The sequence below is a fragment of the Melospiza melodia genome, chromosome 31 (genome assembly GCF_035770615.1).
Source record: "Melospiza melodia melodia isolate bMelMel2 chromosome 31, bMelMel2.pri, whole genome shotgun sequence".
NCBI classification, from domain to species: Eukaryota; Metazoa; Chordata; class Aves; order Passeriformes; family Passerellidae; genus Melospiza; species Melospiza melodia.
In genome coordinates, this window is record NC_086224.1 from 1,736,247 (window position 1) to 1,755,211 (window position 18,965).

Sequence of the window (18,965 nt, forward strand, 5' to 3'; positions counted from 1 at the left end):
ACTGGGGCAGATCCCGAGCCAGGATACCGGGGGAGAGGGGGGGTCTCGAGCCAGGACACCGGGGCGGGGCTCCCGGGACAGGACTGGGGCGGATCCCGAGCCAGGACACCGGGGGAGAGGGGGGTCCCGGGCCACGACAGGGGCGCATACCGGGCCAGGACACCGGCCCCAAAACCGGGGGTGGAGAGGGGGAACGAGGCGGGACCGGGTTTTGGCTCCGGGTCAGGAGATGCTCTGGGCTCGGTCCCACAGCACCACCCTGGGCACCCCCGGCATCACTCGGTGCCCTCCCGGTTTCCCGAGCCTGCCATGAACCGACAGAGCCACGACATCCCGGGAGGAGCCGCCTCCAAGAGGGGCTCCAAAATTGGGAAGGGAAGCAAGGGATGGGCCTGAAATCCAAGAATTGGTCCCAAAACTGGACCAAATCAGTGCCCAGATCCTTGGAGGGGGTTTGGTAGCAGCAGTTCCTCCTAAAATCAAGCTCGACGTGGAACAAGAGTTTCCCAAAAGCATCCAGAGACCACCCATTTATTGAAGGTCAGAAAAGTCAAGTCTAAAAAAGGAAATAGGGCTTTTTTCCTCAAATATTCAACCCAAACCCTGGCAGGTCCCCTGGCCCTGGGCTGAGGTTTCAGGAGGAGCTGCTCCCAGCTCAGCTGGGCACAGCCTTGTGCCAATTGATTCCCTGAAGGGCTGCCCCGGGCATGGTGCCTACAGGACCAGCCTGGCACTTTCTCATCCCAGATCCCAGTGGGAATCCTGGATTTTTCCAGAGGAAATCCAGGGATCTGCAGGAAGGGAGCAAGGGATGGAGACAGAATCTCAAAGCAGAACAGGTGCAGGGGCAAGGAAAAGAAACCCAGCTCCCATCCCTCCAAAAACTCAACACCAATGCCTCAAATGGAACCTCCCCCAAAAGTCCCCCCAGGCTCTGCCACAGCCCCTCGAAATTAAAAGGAACCAAACCACTGAGATATAAGTTAATGCTTAAATTATTTGTAAAACATCTTAAATTTTCTGTGACATATTTTAAATATCCCCCACGTTCCCCAGATGGGGGGGTCAAAGCCCAACACTAACTGGAGGAGCCTATGGGGGAAAAAGGGAGGAATAGAGAAAGGGTTCCTTATCCTTTCACAGCTTTTAACAACTAAATATCAATAATAAAAGTTATATTATAATAAAATAAGTTCTTCGTGAGGCAGTGGAGATCAAAAAGCCCTTAGAAAAGCCCCGCAGGGTTCGGGCTCGGGCTCTGGACTCAGTAGTAAAAAGGGGGAGGGGTTATTTGGGGAGGGGAGGCAGCGGAGGGGGCGGTTCCGAGGGCAGAGGGGGCGGTCGGGGCTTGTCCGTGTTGCTGGCAGCTCTGGAGCCGCTGGAAGCCCGGGGGTTCAGGAGCTCGTACGAGTGGAATTCGAAGGCTGGGGGCTGCGTGGGCTGCATGCCCTGAGCGCTCAGCAGCGAGTGCAGCATGTTCACCGTGTCCTGATAGTCACTGGCCTGGCTGACGTTGTGCCCGTTGGCCCCCGAGGGCCCCTTGTCCGATTTGTGAGCGCCCCGAGCTTTGCTGGGCTGCGCTAAATCCGAGCTGTGCCCGGCCAGGTGGGCAGCCCCGGCCAGGTGGGCATACGGGAACGGCACTCCGGGCCCTTTGGAGACTTTGCCCACCTTGGGCTGGTGCTCGTGGGGCATGGCAGGGGGCTCCTCGGGCAGGGGTCTTTTGCGGGTGGGTGCCAGGGGCCCGTAGCCCTTGTGGGGGGCGGCGGCAGCGCCGGCTTGGGCGCCGTGTTTGGAGTCCCCCGGGCGCTTGGGCGCGGTGCTGGGGCCGGCGCCGAGCTGGGCGTGCAAGTGTTTGTGCGAGTGGTGGTTGTGGTGGTGGTGGTGGTGGTTGGATGAGTGGCCCTTGTGCTTCTCTTTGTACTCCCTGCTCTTGCCGCTGCTGCTGCTGCTGCTCTCGTCTGCAGAGCTGTGTCTGTCTCCGGGAGCCGGCACTTTGAGCCGCATCTTGATATCCTCCTGCTTGGAGGGGATGGGCCTCTCCCCGCCTCCCGCCACCGCCGGGATCCTCATCTTGAGAGCTTTGTCACCCTTGTCGGCGCTGCCTGGGTTCTCCTGCCCCGTGCTGGGGATTTTCAGGACGATTGGGGAGGGGTTGCTGTCCTGCTGCCCTTCCCTCTCCCTCTGCTGCTGCACCAGGAGGTTTTGAGCAGCGTAGGCGTATTGGGAGCGCACGTTCGCCTCCATATTTTCCAGCTGCCGCTTCTGCGCCGCCAATTCCTCGGCGTGCTTGGCCCGGTATTCCTTGAGGGACACCTTGGCCGAGGGCGCGTTCTTGGTGCTCTGCTTGGGGTAGGCAGCAGCAGCACCGTCCTGCTGCTGGTGCTCAGTGCCTGACGTGGCCTCGTTAGTCCTGTGGACGTCCAGCTTGGCCAGGGGGTGCCAATGATCGGCCTGGGACGGGTCGGCGGCGCTCGGCTCCCCGGGGGAATCGGTGGAGGCCGGGAGAGCCGGCCCCGCTCCGGCCGTGGAGGATGTGGACATGCTCATGAGGCCGGCGATGTTCATGTCCGAGCTGTTGTTCCTGGAGATCATGTTGAGGATTGTCTGCTCCGACAGGTTCTCGTCGTCGCCGTGGTCGTCGGTTTTGGATTTCCTGGCTGCTTGAGAGGCCTGGAATTAAAACAGATCAGTGGGTGTTTACTCAGGGGTGTTGATGGAGTTGGTGTGATCCAAGCAGCTCAGCTGGACAGTGCAAGGTCTTCTTTACAGACAGATCCACTCTGCTCCCATCCCTCCTTGTAGAAAAATTCCCAACCCCTGGAAGCAGGGCTGCTAATGCAGCTGGAAAACCAAAATTCTGTACAAGTTAAATCACAACAGATGAACTCGAGCACCACACACAGTATCCCAATTCCACACACAATTTCTGTACAAGTTCTATCACAACAGATGAACTCGAGCACCACAAGCATCACCCAGTATACAAATTCCACACACAATTTCTGTGCAAGTTCTATCACAACAGATGAACTCGAGCACCACAAGCATCACACACAGTGTCCCAATTCCACACACAATTTCTCTACAATTTCTGTACAAGTTAAATCACAACTGATGTACTTCAGCACCACACACAATATCCCAATTCCACACACAATTTCTGTATAAATCACAACAGATGAACTCGAGCACCACAAGCATCACACACAGTATCCCAATTCCACACACAATTTCTGTACAAGTTAATTCACAACAGATGAACTCAAGCACCATGAGCATCACACACATTATCCCAATTCCACACACAATTTCTGTACAAATCACAACAGATGAACTCGAGCACCACGAGCATCACACAGCATACAAATTCCACACACAATTTCTGTACAAATCACAACAGATGAACTTGAGCACCACAAGCATCACACACAGTATCCCAATTCCACACACAATTTCTGTACAAGTTAAATCACAACAGATGAACTCGAGCACCACAAGCATCACACAGTATACAAATTCCACACACAATTTCTGTACAAATCACAACAGATGAACTTCAGCACCACGAGCATCACACACAGTATCCCAATTCCACACACAATTTCTGTACAGGTTAATTCAAAACAGATGAACTCGAGCACCACGAGCATCACACACAGTGTGCCAATTCCACACACAATTTCTGTAAAAATCACAACAGATGAACTCGAGCACCATGAGCATCACACACAGTGTCCCAATTCCACACACAATTTCTGTACAATTTCTGTACAAGTTAAATCACAACAGATGAACTCAAGCACCACGAGCATCACACAGTATCCCAATTCCACACACAATTTCTGTAGAAATCACAACAGATGAACTCGAGCACCACAAGCATCACACAGTATACAAATTCCACACACAATTTCTGTACAAATCACAACAGATGAACTTCAGCACCACGAGCATCACACACAGTATCCCAATTCCACACACAATTTCTGTACAAGCTAAATCACAACAGATGAACTTGAGCACCACAAGCATCACACACAGTGTCCCAATTCCACACACAATTTCTGTACAATTTCTGTACAAGTTAAATCACAACTGATGTACTTCAGCACCACACACAGTGTCCCAATTCCACACACAATTTCTGTACAGGTTAATTCAAAACAGATGAACTCGAGCACCACGAGCATCACACACAGTATCCCAATTCTACACACAATTTCTGTACAAGTTAAATCACAACTGATGTACTTCAGCACCACACACAGTGTCCCAATTCCACAATTTCTGTACAATTCACAACAGATGAACTCGAGCACCACAAGCATCACACAGTGTCCCAATTCCACACACAATTTATGTACAATTTCTGTACAAGTTAAATTACAACAGATGAACTTCAGCACCACACACAGTGTCCCAATTCCACACACAATTTCTGTACAGGTTAATTCAAAACAGATGAACTCGAGCACCACGAGCATCACACACAGTGTCACAATTCCACACACAATTTATGTACAATTTCTGTACAAATTAAATCACAACAGATGAACTTCAGCACCACAAGCATCACACACAGTATCCCAATTCCACACACATTTTCTGTACAAATCACAACAGATGAACTCGAGCACCACAAGCATCACACAGTATACAAATTCCACACACAATTTCTGTACAAGTTAAATCACAACAGATGAACTTAAGCACCACGAGCATCACACAGTGTCCCAATTCCACACACAATTTCTGTACAGGTTAATTCAAAACAGATGAACTCGAGCACCATGAGCATCACACAGTGTCCCAATTCCACACACAATTTCTGTATAAATCACAACAGATGAACTCGAGCACCACAAGCATCACACAGTGTCCCAATTCCACACACAATTTCTGTACAGGTTAATTCAAAACAGATGAACTCGAGCACCACGAGCATCACACACAGTGTCCCAATTCCACACACAATTTATGTATAAATCACAACAGATGAACTCAAGCATCACAAGCATCACACAGTGTCCCAATTCCACACACAATTTCTGTACAATTTCTGTACAAGTTAACTCACAACAGATGAACTTCAGCACCACAAGCATCACCCACAGTATCCCAATCCCACACACAGCTCCCTCCCTTGCTGTCCTGCACGTTGATTCCCCAAGGAATCCCAGCCCGTGGCCGAGGTTCTTACCCGCCAGTTCCGGATCCGTTTCAGCCGGCTGGGAGTTTTCTCAAGGATCTGCAGGAATTCATGAGTCAGTTCTGCAGAGGAGACACAAAGCCAAGCAGGAGGGTCAGAACAGCCCCAGTCCAGCAGGACAAACCCCCTCATCTGCCACACGGAGCTACTGGTGGGATGGAGCTGCGCCAGGAGGGACATCCTGACAATCTGACCCGTTCAAACTCATTCCTCTGTGGTGCTACAGAAGCTGCTGCTGCTGCTGGAAAACCTCACCAAGCCCTGAAACTCCTGGAGAGCCCATGAGGCGATGCTGGAACCATCAGACCCAGGACCAACGATGCCAAAATAATTTTTTAAGCTGCCTTTTGCAGGGGGGAGGAAAAAAAAAAAAAAAAAAACAACACCTCTCTCTCCCAAACTTACCATCTAAGAGCTCCAGAGTTACAGTGCCATCAACGTACTCCCACCAGTGCTTGCCGTCCGTGGAGACTGGGATCTCCCAGTTGGACCACTTACAGGCCAGGTGGATACAGACGCAGGCCACAACGGGAGGGGTGTACTGCAGGCTGAAGGTGGTCAGGTGCAGGCTGACGTCACCGGGAGAGAAAACAAAAACCCATCAACTCCCACGCCTGAGCTGCAGATCCACGCGGGATTTTGGGGGGATTGCGGCCCTCTGGAGCACCCCAGAAGGACCCTGGGGCACAGGCAGCTCCATCCTGCTCCAGCACAGCTTGGTTGGGGCTTGTTTTCAAACAGGGAGTTTGGGTTCAGCTCCTCTCCAGCAGGTTTTGTGTGGAGGTAATTTGGGAGATTTTCTGAGAGGGGAAAAGTCACTGGGGATCTGCAGAGAAATTCGTCCTTGTTTTGATGCAGGGAATTTGGGATCTCCTCCACCAATTTCCCTGTTTTACTACAGGAAATTTGGGATCTCCTCCAAAAGAAAGAAAATCAGTCACCCCACCAACCTCTGCTCTGAGGAGAAACATATCCCTGTTTTGTTACAGGAAATTCGGGGTCTCCTCTACCAGTTTCCCTGTTTATCCCTCTTTTGATGCAGGAAATTTGGGATCTCCTCCACCAATTTCCCAGTTCATCTGTCTTTTCATGAAGGAAATTTGGGATCTCCTCCACCAATTTCCCTCTTTTGATGCAGGAAATTTGGGATCTCCTCCACCAATTTCCCTGTTTTACTACAGGAAATTTGGGATCTCGTCCAAAAGAAAGAAAATCAGTCACCCCAACAACCTCTGAGGTCACCCCACCAACCTCTGCTCTGAGGAGAAACATATCCCTGTTTTGTCACAGGAAATTCAGGATCTCCTCCACCAGTTTCCCTGTTTATCCCTCTTTTGATGCAGGAAATTTGGGATCTCCTCCACCAATTTCCCTGCTCATCTGTCTTTTCATGAAAGAAATTTGGGATCTCCTCCAAAAGAAAGAAAATCAGCACTGAGGTCACCCCAACCAACCTCTGCTCTGAGGAGAAACTCATCCTCATTTTACTACAGGAAATTTGGGATCTCTTCCACCAATTTCCCTCTTTTGATGCAGGAAATTTGGGATCTCCTCCAAAAGAAAGAAAATCAGCGCTGAGGTCACCCCAACCAACCTCTGCTCTGAGGAGAAACTCATCCTCATTTTACTACAGGAAATTTGGGATCTCTTCCACCAATTTCCCTCTTTTGATGCAGGAAATTTGGGATCTCCTCCACCAATTTCCCTGTTTTACTACAGGAAATTTGGGATCTCCTCCAAAAGAAAGAAAATCAGTCACCCCACCAACCTCTGCTCTGAGGAGAAACATATCCCTGTTTTGTCACAGGAAATTCAGGATCTCCTCCACCAGTTTCCCTGTTTATCCCTCTTTTGATGCAGGAAATTTGGGATCTCCCCCACCAATTTCCCGGTTCATCTGTCTTTTCATGAAGGAAATTTGGGATCTCCTCCACCAATTTCCCTCTTTTGATGCAGGAAATTTGGGATCTCCTCCACCAATTTCCCTGTTTTACTACAGGAAATTTGGGATCTCCTCCAAAAGAAAGAAAATCAGTCACCCCACCAACCTCTGCTCTGAGGAGAAACATATCCCTGTTTTGTTACAGGAAATTCAGGATCTCCTCCACCAGTTTCCCTGTTTATCCTTCTTTTGATGCTGGAAATTTGGGATCTCCCCCACCAATTTCCCTGTTCATCTGTCTTTTCATGAAAGAAATTTGGAATCTCCTCCAAGAGAAAGAAAACCAGCACTGAGGTCACCCCAACCAACCTCTGCTCTGAGGAGAAACTCATCCTCATTTTACTACAGGAAATTTGGGATCTCTTCCACCAATTTCCCTCTTCTGATGCAGGAAATTTGGGATCTCCTCCACCAATTTCCCTCTTTTGATACAGGAAATTTGGGATCTCCTCCACCAATTTCCCTCTTTTGATACAGGAAATTTGGGATCTCTTCCACCAATTTCCTTGTTTTACTACAGGAAATTTAGGATCTCTTCCACCAATTTCCCTCTTTTGATACAGGAAATTTGGCATTCCCCTCCAAAGGGGAAAAGTCACTGGGGACCAGCCCCACCTCTGCTCATGAAGAGAAATTTGTCTGATTTTTTGCTCATCCCCATTTTGTTACAGGAAATTTGGGATCTCCTCCAAAAGAAAGAAAATCAGTGCTGAGGTCACCCCACCAACCTCTGCTCTGAGGAGGATCTCATCCTTGTTTTACTACTAGAAATTTGGGATCTCCTCCACCAATTTCCCTGTTTATCCCTGTTTTGATGCAGGAAATTTGGGATCTCATCCATCAATTTCCCTGTTTATTCCTCTTTTCATGCAGGAAATTTGGGATTCCCCTCCAAGGGGAAAAAAATCACTGGGCACCAGCCCCAGCTCTGCTCATGAAGAGAAATTTGTCTGATTTTTTGCTCATCCCTGTTTTGCTACAGGAAAGTTGGAATTTTCTCCATCTCTGGTCATTCTTGGTTTGCTACAGAAAAATTTGGCATCTCCTCCATTGGTTTCCTTGTTGATCCCTGTTTTGCTACAGAAAATTTGGGATCTCCAAGGACAAAAGTCAGTCCTGCCAGCCCCACCTCTGCTTTGGGGAGAAAAATTCCAAGCACAACTCCCAGATGGCACCCAAGGAGCAGCTTTAGGAAGGGTCTGTTCCTTCCCAAAGGATTTTTAGGAATACACCTGATGCTGAAGAGAACCTGAGCCAGGTGATCTATGAAATATTTTTCATTAATAAATTAATTTTCCACGTGGCCATGAGTGCTGGGAGTGTGTGGGCAGCACCAGGACCAGAACTGAGGGATTATGAGGACACCAGAGCTTAAGGAAACACAGAAACCAAATCTTGAATGTGGGATTTGCCCACTCCTGGATGGGCCTTTTGGGGATTCTGCCACCATCTCACCACCTTTCCCATCAGTGAAAAGTGGAGAAGTTGAAGTTTGGCATCTACAACCAAAAATCCTCATGTTTTATGGATTCTGGGTTTATCCAGAGAAATTCAGAACCTTGGGAGAGAGAAATTCAAGGACAACAAAGAGACTTAACCCTGCCAGAATGAAACCAAAGGGAACACAAGGATTAATTCAAGTTCATGCCAGAACTGCTTTTCTCAGGTAAAACCAAAGCTCTTCTCACACTTTCTGCCTGGATTTTCCCTCAATTACAGCCTTAACTCCTAATCCCATGGCTTTGAAATTCTGGCTGCAGGGATAAACCAGGTTTTAGGGCTGTGTTTACCCAAATATCAGCACCAGCACATTCCTGAGGGTGGAAATGCACAGGGTGCCCTTTGGAGCACAAAACATCTTCAACAAACACTGAAGGTGAGCAGGAAACACCTCCCAGGTGGAAAAGGGAAATCACATTCCCAGACAGAGCTTGGAGGAATCTCTAGCCTTGCAGTTTCACCTATGTTGGCACCTAAACCACTTTTCCCTGAATTCCCTAAAAATTCTGTGTTTTTCATGTCTGTTCCAAACACAAACTCCATTTGCCTGAAGATGATAAACTCAATTTGGAAATAATCCTAATTAAAGTGATGCCATCAGGCTGGCAGTGAAAATTTAGGTTGGAATCTCCAGCCTTGCAGTTTCACCTATGTTGGCACCTAAACCACTTTTCCCTCTGTAATTTCCTAAAAATTCCGTGTTTTTCATGGCTGTTCCAAGCATAAATTCCATTTGTCTGGAGCTGATAATCCAGGAAATGAAATTTAGAAATAATCTCAACAAAAGTGATGCCATCAGGCTGGCAGTGAAAATTCAGGGAGGAATCTCCAGCCTTGCAGTTTCACCTATGTTGGCACCTAAACCACTTTTCCCCCTGTAATTTCCTAAAAATTCAGGGTTTTTCATGGCTGTTCCAAACATGAACTCCATTATTTGTCTGGAGATGATAATACAGGAAATTAAATTTAGAAATACTCCTAATAAAAGTAATAATTTTATTTCTTGATTTAATCAATAACTATATTAATTAAATTAAAATTTAATAATTAAATTTAATAATAATACTAATAAAATCCTGGCATCAAGCTGGCAGTGAAAATTTAGGGACAAAACAAAGCAGAGAAAGAATCTGGGGCTGATTTTCATTTCCAGGGAAAACTGAAGGACAAAACAAGAAGAACTAAGAACTTAAGGCTGATTTTCCTTTCCAGGGAAAATTTAGGGACAAAACAACCCAAAATAAGAACTTGGGAGTGATTTTTCTTTCCAGGGAAAACTTAGGGGTAAAACAACCCATACAAAAAAATTGTGCTTGATTTTTTCTTCATTTATGCCCCAAATCAGCCTTTTTTTTGGGGGGTACAAACCATATTTGTGGCCAATTTCCACAGCACCTTCTTGAGTGCAAACTCTCCAACACCCAGGAATAAGCAAGAAAAAAATTTATATACTCATTTCCCCCTCAATCTTTTTGATTTGTTTGGGGGTTTTTTTGCAAACTTTCACATCTAAATTCCTATTAAATAAGCAGTGAAGCTTCTGATTATCCCATCTGCCTTATTTTCCAGCTCATTTTACCCAGCAGCTGGCAGGAAAAATGGTTGGAACCTTTCCTCAAGGCTCTTCCTGTGGGATTCCCAGCTGAGCAATGCCTCTGGAGCAGCAAGATAAATGATCAACCAATTATAAAATTATAAAATAATAACCTGTTTGTAGCCATGAAATAGGAAGTTTGTGCCAAGTCCTTGCTGGCTGCAAGAAAAAAAAATAAAAATAAGAACAATCAGGGTGTTATTTGCATAATTTTCATGTTTTTTTAGTGCAAGAACCATGGGCCACCCACAGATTGACCAGGCCACAGCCACAAGGATTTGGGGAATTGCTGCTCACTGAGAGCTTTGTGTGGTTCAGAAGAGTCTAAAAACCATCTAAAAATGCCTGAATCATCTAAAAATGTCTTTATTTTGAGAATCAGAGGGATGGAGCAGCTCTCCTGGGGGGAAAATCTGGGAAAATTGGGAATTTTCAGCTCTGGGGTGACCCTGTTGTGCCTTTTCAGGTTCCAATAGAGCTGAAGTGGGATTCTGGAGTGGCAGGACTGGTTTTTCACTTGGAAAAGATAAAAATAAAATGGGAAATTGGGAAGAAATCCCTCCCTGTGAAGGATTTTTTTGAGAATCAGAGGGATGGAGCAGCTCTCCTGGGAGGGAAATCTGGGAAAATTGGGAATTTTCAGCTCTGGGGTGACCCTGTTGTGGCTTTTCAGGTTCCAAGAGAGCTGAAGTGGGACTCTGGAGTGGCAGGAATGGTTTTTCACTTGGAAAAGGGAAAATAAAATGGGAATTTGGGAAGAAATCCCTCCCTGTGAAGGATTTTTTTGAGAATCAAAGGAATGGATCAGCTCTCCTGGGAAGAAAAGCTGGGAAAATTGGGAATTTTCAGCCTGGACAAGGCTCTGGGGTGACCCTGTTGTAGCTTTTAACATTCCAATAAGCTCTGGAGTGGCAGGAATGGTTTTTCACTTAGAAAAGGGAGAATAAAATGGGAAATTGGGAAGAAATCCCTCCCTGTGAGGGATCCCTTTGAGAATCAGAGGGATGGAGCAGCTCTCCTGGGAAGAAAAGCTGGGAGAATTGGGAATTTTCAGCCTGGAAAATTGGGAATTTTCAGCTCTGGGGTGACCCTGTTGTGCCTTTTCAGGTTCCAATAGAGCTGAAGTGGGATTCTGGAGTGGCAGGAAAAGGGGGAATGGTTTTTTCATTTGGAAAAGATAAAAATAAAATGGGAAATTTGAAAGAAATCCCTGTGAGGGTGGGAAGGCCCTGACTGCCCAGAGAATCTGTGGCTGCCCCATCTCTAGAAGTGTTCCAAGGCCAAGCTGGAACAACCAAGAGAAGTGGGAATTGTCCTTGCCCTCCCAACCCAACCCAACCCAACCCATTCCAGGTTCTGGGAAGCTCTGGAGCAATCCCAGCTGGAAATTTCCCCCTATTTCCCCTCCCAATTCCCCCTCTCACCTCGGACAAGCTGGGTGCACTTCACCACATGGGTGTGAGGATGGTCAATGGTGATCTCAAAGCCTGGAAGGACACAGACAAAGATCCATCAGAACCTGGATTTGTGTTTTCCTGCATCCCTTCCCACCCACAGCCCTGCAGGAATAGAGGAACCCATTTTTTTTTCCTGTATCCAGAAGCCTCAAATTTGTCCAGCTACAAACTCAGAAAGTTGCTGCTGCTGCCAGACCTCCCAGCTTCTGAAAGGCCTCACTGGAAACAAAACAACCATTAAAGAATTTTTAAAAATAGCAAGACAAAAGCCTCTTGAAGCAGCTGGGAGGAAGGCAAACACAATGGCATCTGCTCCAAGGGATTTCTCTCACCCAAAAAGCTGAGAGGAAGCAGATTTGTTTTCCCTTTGAATGGGCCTAAAGCATTGAGGACAACTGAGTTTAATCCTGGCTCCTGCTTCCTCCTCACTTTGGGAATTCTGTTTGAAAAAGGGGAAAAAAAAAATAAAATTCCAACTGGTCCATGTGCACAGCAGATCTGCAGAATGTTCTGGAAGAATTTGGGGGTTTTAGAAGGTCCCTGGAGAATTGAGAGGCTGCAGAATTGGGATGGGTTTAGCCACAGGTTTGTGGCTCACAGCTACACTGATGGAGGGACACGGAGTCTGCTCTGAGTCCAGTCAGGAATAACAAATTCTGCTCTTTTGGAGGGAAAAATCTACCTAAAAACTGCCTCTGAAACAGAATATTTGTTAGTGAACACCACTTTGAACAGTACATTTGATAAAGAAACAGGGCACCAGCTCCACCAGTCACAATCCTACACCCAGAACAAACACCCAGAAATTCCTCCTGGTTTGTTGAGTTCTGGAGATTTTCCCCCCATTTAATTCTTTAATCAAAATATTCAGTTTTAACCCATTTTTTAAAGACATTTCTCAGTACAAACTGCTTCCTGCAACAGAACTGGAGTATTATGGCCTGGAATTGGATGCTCTTTAAAGTCCCCTCAAACCCAAACCATTCCATCATTCTATAATTAAACTGGAAAGCACAACCCAGGACAAAAAACAAGTGTCCAAACAGCACAAATCCTGATTTTTTTAGGGAAAAAAAAACCCCAAAAAAGTGACAAACCACACTTAAATCTCTCAGCAACAAGCCTGGCACGGGTTCCACCTGAAAAATTGATGTTAAAAACAGGTTTTGTTGTGGAATTCTCCTGGCTCTGGGGTCGGTCCGGCCGCTCTGAGGAACTTACCCAGGGTCTGTAGGATTATGCTCTCTAGAATGACCAGGTCTTGGGCTTGCTGCAGGTAAGCCTGGGGTTGAGAGGACAGGCAGGTTACTCATGGAGAGGCACTGATTAATCCTGCACATTCCTAACACCCTTCTCTGCAAGGCAAAAATTGGAATTTCCCTCCATGGGGGGACTGGAAGAGATTCCCTCCGAGTGTTCAAGGCCAGGCTGGATGGAGCTCAGAGCAAGATGGAAAATGAAAAAATCAGCTTTTCCTGCCTTTTTTGCTTTCAATTTTCTGCAAATTTCCATGGAAAAAGCTGCCCCTTCCAGCAGGAGTCACTGCTCAGCTCCAGCTAAAAGGGGCTGGCTGGAGAGATGAGGGATCAGGAAGGTTTTTAACCTGAACAAGGTTAAAAATGTTCCTTACCCCTGCACATTCCTAACACCCTTCTCTGAAAGGCAAAAATGGGAATTTCCTGAACAAGCCTGCACATTCCTAACACCCTTCTCTGAAAGGCAAAAATGGGAATTTCCTGAACAATCCTGCACATTCCTAACACCCTTCTCTCCAAGAGAAAAATGGGAATTTCCTGAACAATCCTGCACATTCCTAACACCCTTCTCTGCAAGGCAAAAATTGGAATTTCCCTCCATGGGGGGACTGGAAGAGATTCCCTCCAAGTGTTCAAGGCCAGGCTGGATGGAGCTCAGAGCAAGATGGAAAATGAAAAAATCAGCTTTTCCTGCCTTTTTTGCTTTCAATTTTCTGCAAATTTCCATGGAAAAAGCTGCCCCTTCCAGCAGGAGTCACTGCTCAGCTCCAGCTAAAAGGGGCTGGCTGGAGAGATGAGGGATCAGGAAGGTTTTTAACCTGCACAAGGTTAAAAATGTTCCTTGTCCCTGCACATTCCTAACACCCTTCTCTGAAAGGCAAAAATGGGAATTTCCTGAACAAGCCTGCACATTCCTAACACCCTTCCCTCCAAGAAAAAAATGGGATTTCCCTGCATGGGGGGACTGGAAGAGATTCCCTGCAAGTGTTCAAGGCCAGGCTGGATGGAGCTCAGAGCAAAATGAAATATTGGAAAATGTCCCTGCTTGTGGCAGGTGGGTGGAATGGGATGGGATTTAAGGTCCTTGCAACCCAAAACATCTGGAGATTCTAAAAAAGAGGGATCAGAGAGTTTGGGTGCTGAACCCCCACAGGAGCAGTGCAGGAATCAGCTTTTCCTGCCTTTTTTTGCTTTAAATTTTCTGTAAATTTCCATGGAAAAAGCTGCCCCTTCCAGCAGGAGTCACTGCTCAGCTCCAGCTAAAAGGGGCTGGCTGGAGAGATGAGGGATCAGGAAGGTTTTTAACCTGCACAAGGTTAAAAATGTTCCTTGTCCCTGCACATTCCTAACACCCTTCTCTCCAAGAGAAAAAATGGGAATTTCCTGATCAAGCCTGCACATTCCTAACACCCTTCTCTCCAAGAGAAAAATGGGAATTTCCTGATCAAGCCTGTACATTCCTAACACCCTTCTCTCCAAGAGAAAAAATGGGAATTTCCTGAACAATCCTGCACATTCCTAACACCCTTCCCTCCAAGAAAAAAATGGGATTTCCCTGCATGGGGGGACTGGAAGAGATTCCCTCCAAGTGTTCAAGGCCAGGCTGGATGGAGCTCAGAGCAAAATGAAATATTGGAAAATGTCCCTGCTTGTGGCAGATGGGTGGAATGGGATGGGATTTAAGGTCCTTGCAACCCAAAACATCTGGAGATTCTAAGAAAGATTTTAAGAAAGAGGTTTGGGTGCTGATCCCCCACAGGAGCAGTGCAGGAATGAGCTTTTCCTGCCTTTTCCTGCCTTTTTTTTAATTTTCTGTAAATTTCCATGGAAAAAGCTGCCCCTTCCTGCAGGAGTCACTGCTCAGCTCCAGCTAAAAGGGGCTGGCTGGAGAGATGAGGGATCAGGAAGGTTTTTAACCTGCACAAGGTTAAAAATGTTCCTTGTCCCTGCACATTCCTAACACCCTTCTCTGAAAGGCAAAAATGGGAATTTCCTGAACAATCCTGCACATTCCTAACACCCTTCTCTGCAAGGCAAAAATTGGAATTTCCCTCCATGGGGGGACTGGAAGAGATGCTCTCAAAGTGTTCAAGGCCAGGCTGGATGGAGCTCAGAGCAAAATGAAATATTGGAAAATGTCCCTGCTTGTGGCAGGTGGGTGGAATGGGATGGGATTTAAGGTCCTTGCAACCCAAAACATCTGGAGATTCTAAGAAAGAGGGATCAGAGTGTTTGGGTGCTGATCCCCCACAGGAGCAGTGCAGGAATCAGCTTTTCCTGCCTTTTCTTTTTTTAATTTTCTGGCAATTTCCATGGAAAAAGCTGCCCCTTCCAGCAGGACTCACAGCTCAGCTCCAGGAGAGATGAGGGACCAGCAACATTTTTAACCCACTGAGACAAATGCTGGCACATTCTCCCACACTGAAGCTCCTCCTGCAGACACTGGCACACAGCACACCTGGATCCAGATGTGCAGCAGAGGAGAAAAAAAAAAAAAGCTTTGCACAGATTGGGGAAACCCAAATCTCTCTTGGATGGAGGAGCTGCCCCTGAGCACCTCAGCAAGGTGGAGGAACCCCAAGATTCCAATGCCATCCCCACTCCTGCAGCTCTCCCAGCACATCCCCAAGCCTTCCTCCCCATCCTCACCTCACTCTTGGTGTCCAGCAGAGGCTCCTGGGGGTGCAGGCAGGCATGTGCCACCTTGATGACGTGCTCCAGCTTCCTTGGCTGCTCCTCCACCTTGGCTGCCAGGAAAAGAGCTGCTGGCACCACTGACTGTGGAGGAAAATGCTCTGTTTGCTTAAAAAGTCACTAAATTCAAGATGAAAAGAAATAAATCAGGTGGATTCTTAATATTCCTGCAGGGAATTAATTAAGGCTGTTCAGATCTGGCCACCAACAGGAGGGACATAAAGGGTCCCTTTGCCTTCCCAAAACTCCTCCCAAGGTGGGTTCCCCTGCCCAGGAGTGGATTTGGGGGTTCCCAGCACCCCTCAAAGCCCAGCACTCACATTCCTGTGGAACTGGGTGAAGGACTGCACCATGTAGAAGCGATGCATGTACACGATGGCCGTGTTGATGGTGAGCTGGGAGCTGGCAATGGGGGTTAAGGAAAAGCACAGAGACCCCCCAAAACACCCAGGGGAGCCCCTGGAACAGAGCCCACACACCAACAGCAAGATGGGACAGCCTCCCCTCATTCCCAGGGCACTTCCCTGCATCCTAACACAGCTCTCCTGAACCCCAAAACGGGCTCAGTGCTCCCCATAACCAAGCTGAGCCTTCCCAACACCCCAAGAGAGCTCTCCCTGCTCCCAAAATTCTTTTTAGGATCTCCTTCATCCTCAAACAAGCTCAGCTTTCCCAGTCACTCATGGGCTGAGCTTTCCCAACATCCCAGCACAGCTTTTCCCACTCCTCTACCCAGATTTCCTCAACCCCAGCTCCCAAAACTCCAGGAGAGCTCTCCCTGCTCCCAAAATGAGGTTTCCTCCATCCCAAACAGGCACAGCTCTCCCTGCTCCCAAAATCCTTTTTAGGAATTACTTTGTCCTAAAATAAGTTCAGCTTTTCCAGGCACTCATGGGCTGACTTTCCCAACACCCCAGTACAGCTTCTCCCACTCTTCTAACCAGATTTCCTCAATCCCAGCTCCCAACACCCCAAGAGAGCTCTCCCTGCTCCCAAAACCCTTTTTAGGATCTCCTTCATCCTCAAACAAGCTCAGCTTTCCCAGGCACTCATGGGCTGAGCTTTCCCAACATCCCAGCACAGCTTTTCCCACTCTTCCAACCAGATTTCCTCAATCCCAAAACGGGCTCAGTGCTCCCCATAACCAAACTGAGCCTTCCCAACACCCCAAGAGAGCTCTCCCTGCTCCCAAAATTCTTTTTGGGATCTTCTTGGTCCTCGAACAAGCTCAGCTGTCCCAGTCACTCACGGGCTGAGCTTTCCCAACATCCCAGTACAGCTTTTCCCACTCCTCTACCCAGATTTCCTCAACCCCAGCTCTCAAAACTCCAGGAGAGCTCTCCCTGCTCCCAAAATGGGGTTTCCTCCATCCCAAACAGGCACAGCTCTCCCTGCTCCCAAAATCCTTTTTAGGAATTACTTTGTCCTAAAATAAGTTCAGCTTTCCCAGTCACTCATGGGCTGACTTCCCCAACACCCCAGTACAGCTTCTCCCACTCTTCTAACCAGATTTCCTCAATCCCAGCTCCCAACACCCCAAGAGAGCTCTCCCTGCTCCCAAAATTCTTTTTGGGATCTCCTTCATCCTCAAACAAGCTCAGCTTTCCCAGGCACTCACGGGCTGAGCTTTCCCAACATCCCAGTGCAGCTTTTCCCACTCCTCCGACCGGATTTCCTCAATCCCAAAACGGGCTCGGCTCCCCCCACTCCCGGGCCGGCCCTCCCCGAGTCACCAGCGCAGCTTTCCCTGCTCCTGGAACGGAATTTCCGCGGTCTCCAAAGGGGCTCGGCTGTCCCCGCTCCCCTCTCCGGTTGTGTTTTCCCTTCCCAAAACCTCCTGGATCCCAAACCGGGCTCGGCGCACCCGAGCTCCCTTTCCAAGCTCTCCCTCTCCAACACTCCAGCACAGCTTTCCCCGCGCCCCAAACGCGATCTGCCGAGGCAAAAACGGGAAAAGCGGCTTTGCCCGCCCCGAGAGCCGCCCGGGCCTTCCCGACACCGCAGCACCGAGCCGGGACCGGGCTCGCCTCGATCTCCACAACACTCAGCTCTCCCCGCTCTCCCGGTACCGACTCCCGGCTCTCTCCTCACTCCCGCCCGGGTCCCCCCCGGTCCCGGCTCTCCCCGCCCCGGCCTTCCCGACACCGCAGCACCGAGCTAGAACCGGGCTCTCCTCGATCCTCACAACACTCAGCTCTCTCCTCACGCCCTCCCGGCTCTCCTCGTACCGACTACCGGCTCTCCCCGCCCCGAGAGCGGCCGGGCCTTCCCGACACCACAGCGCCGAGCTGGAACCGGGCTTCCCTCCATCCCCACAACACTCAGCTCTCCCGGTACCGACTCCCGGCTCCCTCCTCACTCCCTCCCGGCTCTCTCCGTACCGACTCCCGGCTCTCCCCGGGCCCGGCTCTCCCCGCCCCGAGAGCGGCCGGGGCCTTCCTGACACCCAGCACCGAGCTGGAACCGGGCTCCCCTCGATCCCCACAACACTCAGGTCTCCCCGCACGCCCTCCCGCCTCTCCCGGTACCGACTCGCGGCTCTCCCCTCACTCCCTCCCGGTTCTCCCCGCCCCGCCCCGCTCCCACCCGCGGCCTAGCGCGGCCTAGCGCGGCCGGATACACGTTGAGGCGCTGCCCCATGTCCTGCAGCAGGTTAGCCGCCTGCTGCCGGTACGAGAGCTCCTTGTCGGGGTCCAGGCCGGCGCGGCGGGATGGGCTCCGCTCCAGCTGCTCGCGGCTGAAGTACCAGCGCCGCCCGGGCCCGGCGCCGCCGCCGCCCGCCGAGGCCTCCATGGCGGCTCTGCGCCCGCGCGGGGGACGCGGCGTGCGCACGCAGCGCGGCGGCGCGATGACGTCAAGCGTCGGGTGGGCGGCCGTTGGTGGTGCGAGCGTTCCAAAGCAGGGAGGGACGTTAAGGGGGCGGGGCTAAGAGAGGACACGCCCTCCTCGCGGACGGGCCACGCCCCGCCCGCTGAGGGGGCGCCCGCGCTTTGCCCTCACGCCGTGAGGGGCTCCGGTTTCGGCCGGTCCCGCACCACGAGGCGGTTCCCGTGGCGCCACCAGCGGTTTCTCACCTCCCCCTTCTACGCACTGACACCCGAGGACTGCCGGGATACCGGTGTATCCAACCCGAGACCCCCGCCTCACCGGGACCTCAGTGTACCCCTCCGGTATGTTTCCCACTACTCCCGGGAGCACCGGGAGCTCCACACCCCTCCAAGATCCGGTTTTACCGGGTTCCCGCAGCCCCAACACGTTGCCTGTGCCCCCCCCAACCGACTTTCCACCCCCTTTCCCTTACCGGGACGCC

At 49.6% G+C, this 18,965-nt stretch overlaps 1 protein-coding gene across 1 annotated transcript; it reads right to left on the reverse strand.

The window, feature by feature from the left end:
* Positions 1–502: 502 nt before the first annotated feature.
* On the reverse strand, positions 503–18,448 carry CCNT1 (cyclin T1). Its single transcript, XM_063179151.1, has 9 exons — positions 18,276–18,448; positions 15,976–16,057; positions 15,611–15,739; positions 12,927–12,987; positions 11,673–11,735; positions 10,362–10,407; positions 5,618–5,781; positions 5,204–5,274; positions 503–2,673 (listed from the first exon to the last, which is right to left on the reverse strand). The coding sequence occupies exons 1-9, from the start codon at positions 18,446–18,448 to the stop codon at positions 1,288–1,290; spliced, it is 2,175 nt and encodes a 724-aa protein (XP_063035221.1). The 3' UTR covers positions 503–1,287.
* Positions 18,449–18,965: the final 517 nt, after the last annotated feature.

Excerpts from the sequence above, each read along its gene's own strand:
- CCNT1 (XM_063179151.1), bottom strand. The coding sequence starts at position 18,448 with ATGGAGGCCTCGGCGGGCGGCGGCGGCGCCGGGCCCGGGCGGCGCTGG. Across the intron at positions 15,740-15,975 it reads TCACCCAGTTCCACAGGAAT|TCAGTGGTGCCAGCAGCTCT; the intron begins GTGAGTGCTGGG and ends TTTCCTCCACAG. Across the intron at positions 12,988-15,610 it reads TGCTGGACACCAAGAGTGAG|GCTTACCTGCAGCAAGCCCA; the intron begins GTGAGGATGGGG and ends TCTCAACCCCAG.